The sequence below is a fragment of the Aquila chrysaetos genome, chromosome 9 (genome assembly GCF_900496995.4).
Source record: "Aquila chrysaetos chrysaetos chromosome 9, bAquChr1.4, whole genome shotgun sequence".
In the NCBI taxonomy this organism is placed as follows: domain Eukaryota; kingdom Metazoa; phylum Chordata; class Aves; order Accipitriformes; family Accipitridae; genus Aquila; species Aquila chrysaetos.
This window is the reverse complement of record NC_044012.1, coordinates 1,548,244-1,560,941: the sequence shown is the minus strand read 5'-3', so window position 1 is coordinate 1,560,941 and position 12,698 is coordinate 1,548,244. Positions and strand designations below refer to the sequence as shown.

The 12,698-nt window shown below is 70.5% G+C and overlaps 2 protein-coding genes across 2 annotated transcripts; one reads left to right on the top strand and one right to left on the bottom strand.

Annotated features, from left to right (window-relative positions):
- The first annotated feature begins 245 nt into the window (after positions 1 to 245).
- CPNE7 (copine 7) lies at positions 246 to 7,462 on the top strand. The gene is given in 17 exon segments (XM_030023911.1): positions 246 to 376; positions 1,218 to 1,702; positions 3,701 to 3,883; positions 3,955 to 4,029; positions 4,280 to 4,354; positions 4,449 to 4,532; positions 4,624 to 4,713; positions 4,924 to 5,022; positions 5,433 to 5,519; positions 5,617 to 5,676; positions 5,909 to 6,042; positions 6,141 to 6,195; positions 6,353 to 6,404; positions 6,500 to 6,633; positions 6,814 to 7,050; positions 7,214 to 7,294; positions 7,296 to 7,462. Coding segments are annotated over 16 exon segments (1,728 nt in total). The 5' UTR covers positions 246 to 376; positions 1,218 to 1,477; the 3' UTR covers positions 7,353 to 7,462.
- A 2,491-nt stretch (positions 7,463 to 9,953) lies between these two features.
- LOC115345362 (sulfotransferase 2B1-like) lies at positions 9,954 to 12,626 on the bottom strand. The gene is made up of 6 exons (XM_030023942.2): positions 12,412 to 12,626; positions 11,268 to 11,476; positions 10,976 to 11,102; positions 10,798 to 10,892; positions 10,545 to 10,725; positions 9,954 to 10,439 (listed from the first exon to the last, which is right to left on the bottom strand). Exons 1-6 carry the CDS (start codon positions 12,548 to 12,550, stop codon positions 10,324 to 10,326), a joined length of 867 nt encoding a protein of 288 aa, XP_029879802.2. The 5' UTR covers positions 12,551 to 12,626; the 3' UTR covers positions 9,954 to 10,323.
- Positions 12,627 to 12,698: the final 72 nt, after the last annotated feature.

Below are 12,698 nucleotides of genomic sequence, written 5' to 3'. Positions count from 1 at the left end.
GGGGCAGGCCTAGGGCACCCCACGGGGAGCGGCTGGGGAGGGGCGAGGGGCCGTGGGGTGCTGGGAGCGAGGGCTGTGCCACAGGCGGCTCACCGGGAGCAGGAGCAACTGCCCCGGCACTGCCAGCGGTGCCGGGGACCCCGGGAACCCCGCTCAGCCCCGGTGCCCGCGGACGGGCTCCGCTCGGGTACCGGCAGCGAGGCAGTTAACGGAGCTTGTCGTCTCCCTCTTAGGGCTCCGTTCCCGAACTGCAGCTTGAGTCAGTTGTGTGGAGGTGGCAGCGGCGGCGGCTCCGGCTGGCACACCGGCTCCGGCTGGCACACCGACCCAAGCCCTCGGCCCGGCCGTGTGCGGACCCCAGGCCACCGGCACCCAGGTGAGGGGGTTGACTGGGCAGGGTGGGAGCCGGTGCCCCCTCCGCTGGGGGATGCCAAGGGGTGCCCACGATCCCGGGGAAGAGGACGACGATGCCCGCCGGAGCTGGGGCACCGGAGCCGTGTGCCGGGGAGGACTCGGGTCACGCGTGACTTTGCCGAGAAACTTTGGCCGGGCTGGGCACGCTGGGGTGCGGGCAGGAGTGCTGCTCAGCCCGAGCCAGGCAGCCCCCGGGGGTTTGGCTGGGGGGGACAAGCCCCAGGCTGGGGCTGGCAGACCCCCTCGATGACCCGTCGCTGCAGCATCACCTGGCTGAGTGTCACCAGCCTCCGGGGGGAGGGTGGCCCCCGTCCCCAGCATGGGGGGGTCAACCCTGGGGTGCCACCAGTCCTGCCTGGGGCAGCGGGATATGGCCGGCACTGCCACCATCACCCGGCGGCACGGACAAGGACCTGGCGTCCCCGCTGCCCTTGCCGGCGAGCCCTGCCCGGATGGGGGGGGGTGCTGCCTGCAGGGGCAGGAGGGGATTTTCTGCTCCCCAGCACTAGGAAGGGCACCCCGGGGTGGGGGGCCCAGGGCTGCCTGCGCAGCCCCCGCTCCTGCGCAGCATCCCGGCCCCACTCGGGTGCCCCTTCCCCGTGGGACGCATCCTGCCCCTGGGCAGGGTCGGGGGCAGAGGTGGACACAGCCCCACGGGACCCCTGGTCGGCCCAGGGGGCTGGTGGGTGAACGGGGGCACAGCAGCACCCGTGGGGCTGGCTGGCGCTCGGGGGGTACGCGGGCAGCGTCGCGAGGGGGTGTCCCAGCTCCGGCTCACCCCGCTGTGCTTTGACGCCTTGCAGGGCCCTGCAGAGCCATTGGGACTGGAACCGGCCACCCCATCTCGGAGGGGGTCCCTGAGGTCCCCTCCACCCACCAGATCATCCCACCCCGGTCCCCACCAACACCCACTGCCACCGGGGACCTGCCCGACGCCACGGACCTGGGCTCCAGCCCCACGCCTGGCACTGCGGGGCGACGTGCCCCGGGCATGACGGGCGCCTGCCCGGCTCCCTGACGGCAACGAAGGCAGCGGCCGCCCTCGCCGCCCCGCTCCCCCCGCATGCCTTTCTCCCACGGGGCCGCCTGCCCCCCGTCGCGCCCGGCCACCCACCGCGCCACGGCCACCATGGGTGAGACCCCCGAGCCGTCCCCCCAGGCTCCGCTGGCCGTCCTCTCCAAGGTGGAGCTGCGGGTGAGCTGTAAGCATCTCCTGGACCGCGACACGCTCAACAAGTCGGACCCCTGCGTCCTGTTGCTGATGCAGTCCCAGGGCCAGTGGATGGAGGTAGGAGGGTGGGGGGCACCGCCGGCACCCACCGCAGCGAGGCATGGCGGGGGCCGGCTGTCGTCGGGGTCGTGGCGGGGCTGGGTGCAGGGTGCTGGGCGCAGAGTTTGTGTCTCTGTGATAGCGACGGGAGCAGAGACAGCCCCAGGGTGGCCCCAACGCCCGTGGGGCTGGAGACAGGGCAGGAGCCGCTGCGCAGGGTGCAGAGCAGGGTGCAAGGTGCAGGAGATGGTGCAGAGCAGGGTGCAAGGTGCAGGAGGTGATGCAGAGCAGGGTGCAAGGTGCAGGAGATGGTGCAGAGCAGGGTGCAGGGTGCACACAGAGGATGCTGGACGCAAGGCGCAGAGCTCACGGTGCAGGGAGCAGGGCACGAGGTGTAGGGTGCAGAGCGCAAGGCTCATGGAGCAGGGCAGGGTGCTGCGGGACCCTCGGCAGCGCATGGGGACAGTGCAGACACCTTGGTTAGAGCGAGTCCTCGGGGGCTCCGGTAAAACCGGGGAACAGGGTGCCCGCGGTGCGTGGCTCCAGCACGGCTCCGCTGCCCCGGGCCAGGGCCAAGAGACACCTTGGCCACCGCTGGGGAGGGATCAGGGCTTGCGGGCTGGCCTCATCCTGCTCGGGACAGCCAGCTCGGAGGGGGTCAGGGCCGGCACTGCGGCCTCGTGCCCCTCGCTGTGCCGTGCTGTGGGGCCGTGGTGCCCACACGAGCCGCGGCCGGCACCGGGACCGACACTGGGGCTGGCACGGCTCCTTCCCATCGCTCCCCCCACGGCTTAGCTCTGGGCTGGTGCCGGCAGCTCCGCGCTCACTAATCACCGCTGCTCAGCCGGCAGATTTAGCGCTAAATCCCTCTGCGTGTAATTGACTCTGCTCGCCGGAGCCAGAGCCGGAGCCAGGGCGGGCGGCGAGGGGCCCTGTGCCAGCTGCGGCTCCCCAGACTGTGCCGAGCCGAGCCGTTTGTACCCTACCGTGCCACGGCGTGCCATCCCACGCTCTGTGTGCCGTGCCGTGCCATGCAAGGGCCAGATCCAAGAGGCAAGAGGGCCCCTCCTGGGCCACCTTTTGGTGGGACTCTGTGAGCCGTCCCCTCCCTGTCCCTGCCAGAACATGTCCACCAGCCCAGCCGAGTCGGTGGCTGAAGCCGGCTCAGCCGCTGCCCGCTGGGTCCGAGCGCCAAAACGGCCCGACACGCCGGCAGGGGCTGGCGCTGGAGGGGCTGAGGTGACCCGGAGCCCCGGTGACGGGGCTGCGGGGCTGGCAGTGCCCACGCAGGAGACACAGTGCTGCACGGGGTGGCCCTGCCACCGCCGCAGCGGTGCGGGCTCGGCAGATGCCGCCGGACCAGGCAGGCGGTGGGCAGGGGCCGGCGGGCTGGCAGGGTGCCCTGGCCAGGATGCGTCCTGTTGAGTCAACGCTGGCAGGGACGGGGTGCGGGGGAGGCTCCTGGAAGCCGCTCGGCACCCGCTGCCGGCGCGGCCGGGAGACGCTGAGCACCCACCCGCCTGCTAGGGCCACGGTGGCCAGTGGCCCTTGCCCTTGGCCAGCCTGGGGTGGGGAGCACAGGGGCTCATCCTGGGCACTAGCCCGTTGCTCCTGCTTGGGCAGAGCCATGGCAAACCATGGTCCGGAGTCAGAGCATCCCCTCGAACTGACCACGGGGTTTGCCCCGAGCTCCGGAGGGAGCAGTGCCCCCGGGACCTGCGTGTGCCCTCGTGGGCGCACATCCCTGCCCGAGCCAGTGCCTCCAAATGCCGTTCGCCTGGGAACCGGCACGGGCAGGTAAACGCTTGCGCAGGGCTGGTCCTTCGCGGCAGCTGCCCGGCATCCCCCATCCTGCATCCCCACATCCCTCTGCCCCTGGGCTCCGGCATCCCCGTGCCCGGCTCCAGGTGAGCTCCGGCATTCCGAGGTCCTAGGCAGCTCCACTGGCCCCAGATCCGTCCCCGAGCTGGGCTCTGGCCCCGCTGTCCCCCGCCAAGCCGAGCTCCCACCGTGCAGGTGGACCGCAGCGAGATCATCAAGAGCAACCTCAACCCCGTCTTCGCCAAGATCTTCACAGTGGACTACTACTTCGAGGAGGTGCAGAAGCTGCGGTTCGAGGTGTACGACAGCCACGGGCACGCCGGCGTGGGCACGCACGACGACGATTTCCTGGGGGGCATGGAGTGCACCGTGGGGCAGGTGAGCCCGCGCCCCTCGCCCCGGGGACACCCACCGGCGACGTCCCCTCCCCGACCCCTCGGCTTTTGCAGATCGTGGCGCAGAAGCGGGTGACGAAGCCGCTGTTCCTCAAGTACGGGAAATTCGCGGGCAAGTCCACCATCACGGTGAGCAGCCGAACCCGCGCCAGGAGCGGCACTGAGCTGGGGCACGTGGGTGGCACTGAGCTGGGGTGGGGGGCATTGAGCTGGGGCACATGGGGGGGGTCCCCAATGACCCTTCTCCTGTCCTAGCCGTCATCCAGCTGCCCCCCAGGCTTTTGGGGGTGGGGAGGGCTCGGGGTCCCTGCTGGCAGGGAGGGCATGGGGACAAAGCTGTGCCGGGTGCTGAGCACCCCACAGCCGCCTGTCCTCGCAGGTCATCTCGGAGGAGATCTCGGGGAACAACGGCTACGTGGAGCTCGCCTTCCGGGCCAAGAAGTTGGATGACAAGGTGAGCCGGGTCCTGCGGGCAAGGGGAGCCGTGCGGGCAGGGCAGGCGGGGTGGGCAGGGCGGATGGTGCTCTGCCCCGTCCTCCCGTCTCCAGGATCTCTTCAGCAAGTCGGATCCTTTCCTGGAGATCTACCGCATCGATGACGATCGCAGCGAGCAGCTGGTATACCGCACCGAGGTGAGGCCCTGGGCAGGATCTGTCCCTCGGCTGGCCCGTGGCCGCGCCGGCGGCTGCTCAGCCCCGCTGAGCCCCCCCTCGACCCCCGCAGGTGGTGAAGAACAACCTGAGCCCCATCTGGGAGCCCTTCAAGGTCTCCCTCAACTCGCTCTGCAGCTGCGAGGAGAAGAGGAAGCTGAGGGTGAGGAAGGGTGATGGGGACCCCTACCCCTGCCCCCGGGGGGCATGTGTCTCCTGGCTTCCCCGTGGCCCCGCACGGGCGGCGTGCCGGGAACCCCAAGCCGCCGGGGACGGTGCTGGGGCTGGGTGCAGTTTGGGGGGCCGTGGGTGTGCGGCCCCCCGCCCCCAGCCAGGTGCTGCCCAGCCGGGGCTGAGCCGTCCCCCGCCGCAGTGCGTGGTGTGGGACTACGACTCGCGGGGCAAACACGACTTCATCGGGGAGTTCTTCACCACCTTCGAGGAGATGCAGAAGGCGATGGGGGAGAACAAGGTGGGCGTGGGGACGCGGGGACAGCCCGTGGGGTCACCCCTCCGTGCTGCCAGCAGATCCCATTCCAGGAGGCACCTCCCAGCTCCTCCTCTGGTTTTGGGGCCGTTCTCCCCTCGCTGTCCCCCTCTTTGGGGAAGGGATGGTGGGTCTGGGCTCCTCTGGGGAAACTGGTCCTGGCTGGGCTGGCTGGAATCTGTGGTCTGGCGGGGAGCGGGGAAGGTGGCTGCAACCTGGGTCTGTGGGGCAGCGGGGTTATGGGGCTGTGGGGCTGCAGGGTTATGGGGTTGTGGGGCCGCAGTGCTGCAGAGCCGTGGGGCTGGGGTGCTGCGGGGTGCTGCGGGGTGCCGGCACACGGGGCCGCGTCCCGGGGGCTGGGGGGCTGCAGGCAGCGCGGGTGCTGCGTGCCACAGGTGCAGTGGGACTGCATGAACCCCAAGTACAAAATCAAGAAGCGCAACTACAAGAACTCGGGGGTCGTGGTGCTGCTGGACCTGAAGGTGAGCACCCCCGTGCCGTGCCGTGCCGTGCCGTGCCGTGCCCGGCTGCTGTGGGGCGGCGTGGGGCAGGACCGGCTGATGCGGGTCCCTCTGGAAGATCCACAGGGTCTACTCCTTCCTGGACTACATCATGGGCGGCTGCCAGATCCACTTCACGGTGAGCGGCATACCCCCGCCCCGAAGCGCCGGCAGCCGGGCAGGGGGTCCGGCACCGTGCCAAGCGCCCGTCCCCAGGACCAGGGGCCGTGGGTTGTGCGTCCCGGCTCCCCCGAGCCTCAGCTGTGCCACGGTGCCGGTGAGCGGGGCCGGCACAGCCACCCGATCCGAGCAGGGACGTGCCGGTGGCCCTGCTCGCCGTGGGGGCACCCTCACCGCTGCCCCCCTGCCAGGTGGCCATTGACTTCACGGCCTCCAACGGGGACCCCCGAAACAGCTGCTCCCTGCACTACATCAACCCCTACCAGCCCAACGAGTACCTCAAGGCACTGGTCGCGGTGGGTGAGATCTGCCAGGACTACGACAGGTCAGTGACGGCCACCCCAGGGCCAGGACGCCCCGGTGATGGGCGCCCTGGTGCTGGCAGTGCCGGTGCCGGGGCTCCTTATGCCTCTTCCCTTGCAGCGATAAGAAATTCTCAGCTCTGGGCTTTGGTGCGAGGATCCCCCCCAAGTACGAGGTAAGGGGGTGGTCAGGGCACCGGGACCCCATGGGACGCCAGGGTTACCCTCGTCCCTCCAGGCACCCTTGGCCGTGGCTCCTGTGGGGCTCGGCACGTGCCGGGGGCCGTGGCGGGTGGGTGGGCGCCGGCTGCCCCCTCCCCTCTCGCCCTCCAGGTCTCCCACGATTTCGCCATCAACTTCAACCCTGACAATGATGAATGCGAGGGTGAGTCCAGCTCCGATGGGGCTGGGGAGGCTGGTCCCATGGCCCCCCCCCTGTCCCAGAGCCTGGTGCTGCCCACCCCTCACATCCCCCCACAGGCATCCAGGGCGTCGTGGAGTCCTACCAGAGCTGCCTGCCCAAAATCCAGCTCTACGGCCCCACCAACGTGGCCCCCATCATCTCCAAGGTGGCTCGCGTGGCAGCCAACGAGGAGCGGACGAAGGAGGCTTCAGTAGGTACCCGCGGTCCCTGGCCGGTGGGCTACAGGCTGGGCTGAGACCCGGCACGCTCATGACACTTGTGGCTGCTCCCACATCGGAGTGGACCCCTTGTCCGGCTCCCCCCGCTTGGGGCTGGCGGTGGGGCCAGGCAGCCCCCCCCCCGCAAAGCATCCGTGTGTCGTCCCCCCCAGCAATACTTCATCCTGCTGATCCTGACGGACGGAGTGGTGACGGACATGGCGGACACGCGGGAGGCCATCGTCCGCGCCTCCTACCTGCCCATGTCCATCATCATCGTGGGGGTGGGCAACGCCGACTTCACCGACATGCAGATCCTGGATGGGGACGACGGCATCCTGCGCTCCCCCAAGGGCGAGCCCGTCCTCCGTGACATAGTCCAGTTCGTCCCTTTCCGGGAGTTCAAGAACGTGAGTGGGGCATCGGCGGTCCTCCCGTCCCCACGGCAGGACCGAGCATCGCGCCACGGCGTGCCGGTGCCCCCGCGGGTGCTGCTCCTCACGCCGGGGCAGGCGGGTACCACCGTGCCCTGACTCACCCGTACCCCCCCCCCCGGTGTCCCCCGTCCCGCAGGCGTCACCGACGGCCCTGGCGAAGTGCGTGCTGGCGGAGGTGCCCAAGCAGGTGGTGGAGTACTACAGCTACAAGGCCTTCCCCCCCCCGCTGCCCCCAGCCCGACACCCCCGACTCCAACCTCAGCTCGCCCCAGTGAGAGCCCCCCCGGCTCCCCGCAGTGTGGCGTGGGGACGGACGGGGTCCCCGCCGGGTCCCAACCCTGCCGCAGACCCCTCCTTGCCGGGCGGGGGGGTACACCGGGAGCCAGCAGCGCGATACGGGGACAGTCCCGGTGCCCCAGTGCAGGGCACCCCTCCCTGCGCTGCCCAGGGGACTGGGGGTCCCCAGCGGGCATTGCCCGGTCCCAGTGGTCCGTGCCCCGTGGCCCGTTCCCGCTCCGTCCCTGCTGTCCCCTCGGTCCCCGCTTTTCTGTCGCTGTGACGTCGTTTGGAGGCTGCATGACGAACCCCTCCCCGGTGTGCGGGGGACACACACACCCCCCCCCCCCCCCCCAATAAAGCAACCAGCCCCGTGCCCGTGCCGCGTGCTGTCTGGGCGCCAACACCAAACCTCCCTGCCGGCTGCTCCGCGGGGCGCGGGCAGAGGGACAGGCAGCTCTCGGGGTGCTGCCCGGCCCCCCTCGTGCCCCTCACCGCTCCACCACGCTGCCCAGCCCTGGCCGGCAGCAAGCGAGAGCCGAACGTGTCCCCCAGCCCCGGCTGCCCGCACGGGCACTGCCGCCGGCCGCTCCAGCTGCCCCTATATTTAAGGGGATTCGTGACTGGCAGCGTGCAGGGGAGCGCCGGCGCTTTGAAGCTGCGGTACTTTTGAGCAGCCACCGCTTTCAAGTTGTGCCGGAGCAGCCGACTGCCCTGCTGTGCCGCTGCCGCGGCCCCAAAATCCAGGCCACGGGAGCGGGAGTGGAGGCAGCGCCGGCACCCGCCTCCTGCCCCTGCCCGGCACATTGCCTCTGCCACGTGCCACGTGCCGTGTGCCATGTACCGTGTGCCATGTGCTATACCATGTGCTGTGGGTTGCGTGCCACGCACTGCATGCCGCACGCTGTGCCATGTGCTGTATGCTGCATGCTGTACACTGTGCCGTGTGCCACATACTGTGTGCCATGTGCTATGTAACGTACCATGTGCCGTGTGCCACATACCGTGTGCCATATGCTATGGGCCGTGCCATGTGCTGTGTACCGTATGCCATGCACCACGTGCCGTGTGCTGTGTGCTGTATGCTGCATGCCATGCGCTGTGCCATGTGCCATGCGCTGTGCCGTGTGCCATGCTGTGCCGTGTGCCACGCTGTGCCATGTGCCACGTACTGCACGCCGGGCGCTGTGCCACGCCGCTGCCACGTGCAGCGCGCCAAGCGCCGCGCACTGCTTGCTGCACCAAAGTCCGGGTGCTGTTCGCTGTGTGCCGGCTGCCCGCTGCCATGCGCTGTGCGACACCGTGCCGCGTGTCCTTCACCCCGCCGCGTGTTGCCGTCCCGGTGCCGGCAGATGCTCCTGGGGCGGTGATGTCCACCACAGCGGGGTGTGACCCAAAGCCACCACAGGGACTGAAACTGGGGCCCGGGGCAGCCGTCACGGGGCAGGGGCCACCCGGGACCCTGCCAGGCGGGTGCCACCGAGCCGGGATCCGGGACCGGGGATGCCGCCATCACGCTGGGTGCCAGCCCGTCCCGGTCCGGGCAGCCGCTCACCCGTCCACCGGGATGGCCACGCTGAACCGCCACGACCCTCTGGCGCTGCCGGCACTCCTGCATGCAGGCAGAGCGCGCTGCCCGCACCGCCCCGATCAACCCGCGTATTTATAGCTCCTGATTCATCTCCTATAAAGCAGGATAATAGACGTCGCCATAGAAACCCGGCGCCTGACGAGGCTGCGGCGGCAGCCGGCCCTCGGCGCGGGCAGGGGTCTGCCCCAGCACCCCCGTCTGTGGGGCTGGCTGGGTGCCCCACCGGTGGGTGCGGGGGGACCCCGCGGGGCTGGGGGTTCCCAGTCTCACCCGTCCGGGCTGCACCCGCCGGCCCCCCTGCCCCGGCACTGTGCCACACTGTCCTGGCGGAGGCCGGTGAATTAAGCCAGGGGTTAATTATTGGTGGTGCCTGTGCTTCCCAAGCAGCTTGATGCGGCAATTCCTCGGAGCGTGGCAGGACGGGGGCTGGGGGTGCTCGCGGTGCTGTCCGCCCGGGGCACCCCAGGATGCTGGGGGGGGGGCAGGGTGGGACAAGCCCCTGGGTGCAAACACCCCAGGAGGGGACGTGGGCATGGGGGGGCATCCAGCGAGGCTGGTCAGGGCACTGCAGCCCCCCCCGCAAAGCATCATGAGGGGTGCACCGGGTCAGGTCAGGGGGCATTGGGGTGCAGGGGGCATCGGGGGGGGGGGGGGCAGAGGGTATCTGGAGGGGGTTGCAGACGATGCACTGGGGTAGGGATGGGGGGGCCTTGGGAGGACGGCGGGGGCCTGGCAGCCCTGGGTGCTGCTGAAGGAGCCAGCGCTGTGGTGCGAGCTCCGCCGGCAAACACCGGCACCGTGCAGCTGTGCCGTGACCCCGCCGCGGGGCCTGGCAGCCCGCCACGGCCTCCTGCGCTGCCCACCCGGCCATTGCCCCCCACCACAGATAAGGTCCCCGGGGATGGGTCCCAAACCCGATGCGGCCCCCGATAACGCCGAGCATTTCCCGCCGCTGGCGCCGTCGGCACGCCGCTTCCCGTCCCACACCCGTGAGAACACGCTGCCTGGCTGTAAACAGCAATAAATATTTATTTTTGCAGGGCGGGCTGGGCGGAAGGGGGGGTCACGGCCATGTGCCCCCACCCCAGGGGAAGGAAGGCCACGAGGATGCCTGCAACGTGTTACCGGAAAAGTCCCCTGTCCCCTGGGGGGGGGGTTGTCATGCAGCCGGCATGTCCCCCCCCCCAGACCCCAGCCCCACTGCAGCCCCGACCCCCGGGGTGATGCACGGGGGTGTATAAGTTGCATCCAATGCAGGGTGCCCCCCCCGCAGTGGGGCTTGGCAGGTGGGGGGGAGGAGGCAGGGGGGTCCAGTCGCGTTGTGCAGTGGCAGGGCCGAGTGCCACCGGCCCCCCCCCCCCCCCCGGCTCCTCGGACCCTCAAGCCATGGGCCAGCGCGCGGGCAGCTCCAAGTCGCCCATCTCCTCCTGGTAGAGGCGGTTGAAGAGGGCGTTTTGCAGGGGGGAGAAGTGGTCGCGCCAATCCCCCACCACGCCTGCGGGACGGAGGGGACGGGGCGACAGGGAGGCTGCAGCCGGGGCCGGCACCCCCCCGTGTCCCCCCGCCGCGTCCCCCCGCACCCCGTCCCCCCCCCCATCACCTTTCCTCATGAAGCATCCCTGGCTGTGGTCCATGATCTCGGCGGGAATGAGGGAGTAGTTGACCATGGCGTTGTCCCGCATGGTGGCGAAGCTGCAGTGCTGCTCCAGGGCTCCCAGCGTCTCCGGTCCCAGCGGGCAGCCCAGGAAGGCGCTGAGCCGCTGCGCCGTGCCGCGCAGGTCCTGCGCCGGAGGGGACGGTCAGCCCCGGGGCAGCCGGCGGGGACGGGGACGGGGACACACGCCGGGGCTCACCTGGTGCAGCTCCTCGTAGGTGACGTAGAAGATGTCCAGGAGGTGCCGCTGGGCCAGCCAGCCCTTGACGTGGTCAAACCAGGAGCCGTAGTGCACTGGGGGGGAGATGGGGGGGGGGGGGGATGGAGGGGCCCTGTGGCCGAGTCCCGGGACCCCAGGGACCCCCCCCAGCCCTTACCCGTGCCCTCGAGGAACCGCGTGAGGAAGGTGTCGAAGGAGCCGGGGTCAGGCAGGAATTTGGCCAAGCGGTGGAAGTGGTAGAAGGAGACGGCGACGTCCTTGGGGTTCCTAGCCACGTAGATCACCTGGGGGGGGGGGGGGGGAATGGCATCAGCCCCATGGCCGGGGGGGGATTCCGCTCTGCCCCGCTCAGAAAGCCCCCGGCAATCACCCCGGCTGCGGGAAGCCCCGTGGGCATAGGATACCCCTGCGGGGAACCCCCAGACCGTCCCGGCCCCCCCACCCCTCACCTTGGCCTTGCTCTGCTGCAGGGCAGGGGCCAGGACGCGGGCAGGCAGGTGGGTGGTGATGAGCCGGCGGGCGGCCGTATCCTGCAGTGCCTCCCTGAAGTAGATCTGCTCCAGCCAGGGCGCCCGCTCCCAGTTGGGGATGGTTTTGGCCGGCAGGACGTCCCCGCGGCTGAACAGCAGCGTCAGGATCTCCTGCATCCAGGTGGTGCCTGGGGAAGCGGGCGTCAGGGCAGCGCCAGCCCTGCGCCGGGCACCACGTGGCACGGCACGGCACGGCATTGCACAGCGTGGAATGGCAAAGCATGGAATGGCAAAGCGTGGAACGGCATGGCACGGCTCACCATGGCACACCGTGGCATGGCGTGGCACAGCGTGGCATGGCAAAGCGTGGAATGGCATGGCACGGCTCACCACGGCATGGCGTGGCACGGCGTGGCACAGCTCACCATGGCATGGCGTTGCTCAGCACAGACGGGCGCAGCAGGGCAGAGCACGGCACGGCGCGGTACAGCACAGCGCTGTATGGCACGGCGTAGCTCAGCACGGCATGGCACGGTACCCCATGGCACAGCGCGGCACGGCACAGCAGGACACGGCGCAGCATGGCGTGCCATCATACGGCACAGATCGGCACAGCTCAGCGCGGCGTGGCGTGGATCGGCACGGGGCAGCCGCTGGGCTGGCAGTGCCGTCTGGGACCCCCAGAGCCCCCACCAGTCAGTCACACCAGTCCGGGGTTGGGGACAGGACGGGGCTGGGGAGGGTGTGGGGGCGGCTGCCCCCCACCCACGGTGCTGGGCTTCTTTGGGGGTGGGAGCCGATGGCTGGGGCCGGGGGTCCCTTGCGCCGTGCCCGGAGGGGCCGGTGGCCACCGGGCTGTGGGGGCCGGGGGGGGCCCCCTGCTCGGGAAAGAGCTGGCCCCGAGTCCGACCCCCTCCCAGCCACGCAGGCAGCTCCCGGTCCTGCCGGCAAGCCAAGGGCTGCGTGGTAGAGCCTGCCCGTGCCCCCCCCCACACCCCTCCAGCCTGGGGGTCCCCAGTCCCACCGACACCCCCTGCCCCCCAGTCCCTTCCCCGTCCCCCCCCCCTGCCGGCTCCCTCCTCGCCCCCCCCCCCCACCTGCCCCTCGCCCCGCCGACCCTCACCTGATTTGGGGTAGGTGGCGATGACCACGTCGGTGGGACGGAAGGGGAAGGTGACGGCGAAGCCGAGGGACTCCTGGGTGTGGAGGTGGCCGGGCAGGGAGATGCCGGCGAAGGTCTCGGTCACCTCCATCCGATCCATGGCCCGGCCACTGCGAGGGACGTGCTGCCGACCGGTCTTAAATAGCTGCAAAAGAGGAAGGCGTCCCGGCGGGCGGGAGGCTGGGCCCCCCCGGCACATTCCTGCTGGGGCCATCGCCGGGAGAGCGCTGCTGCGGGGCCAGGGGGGG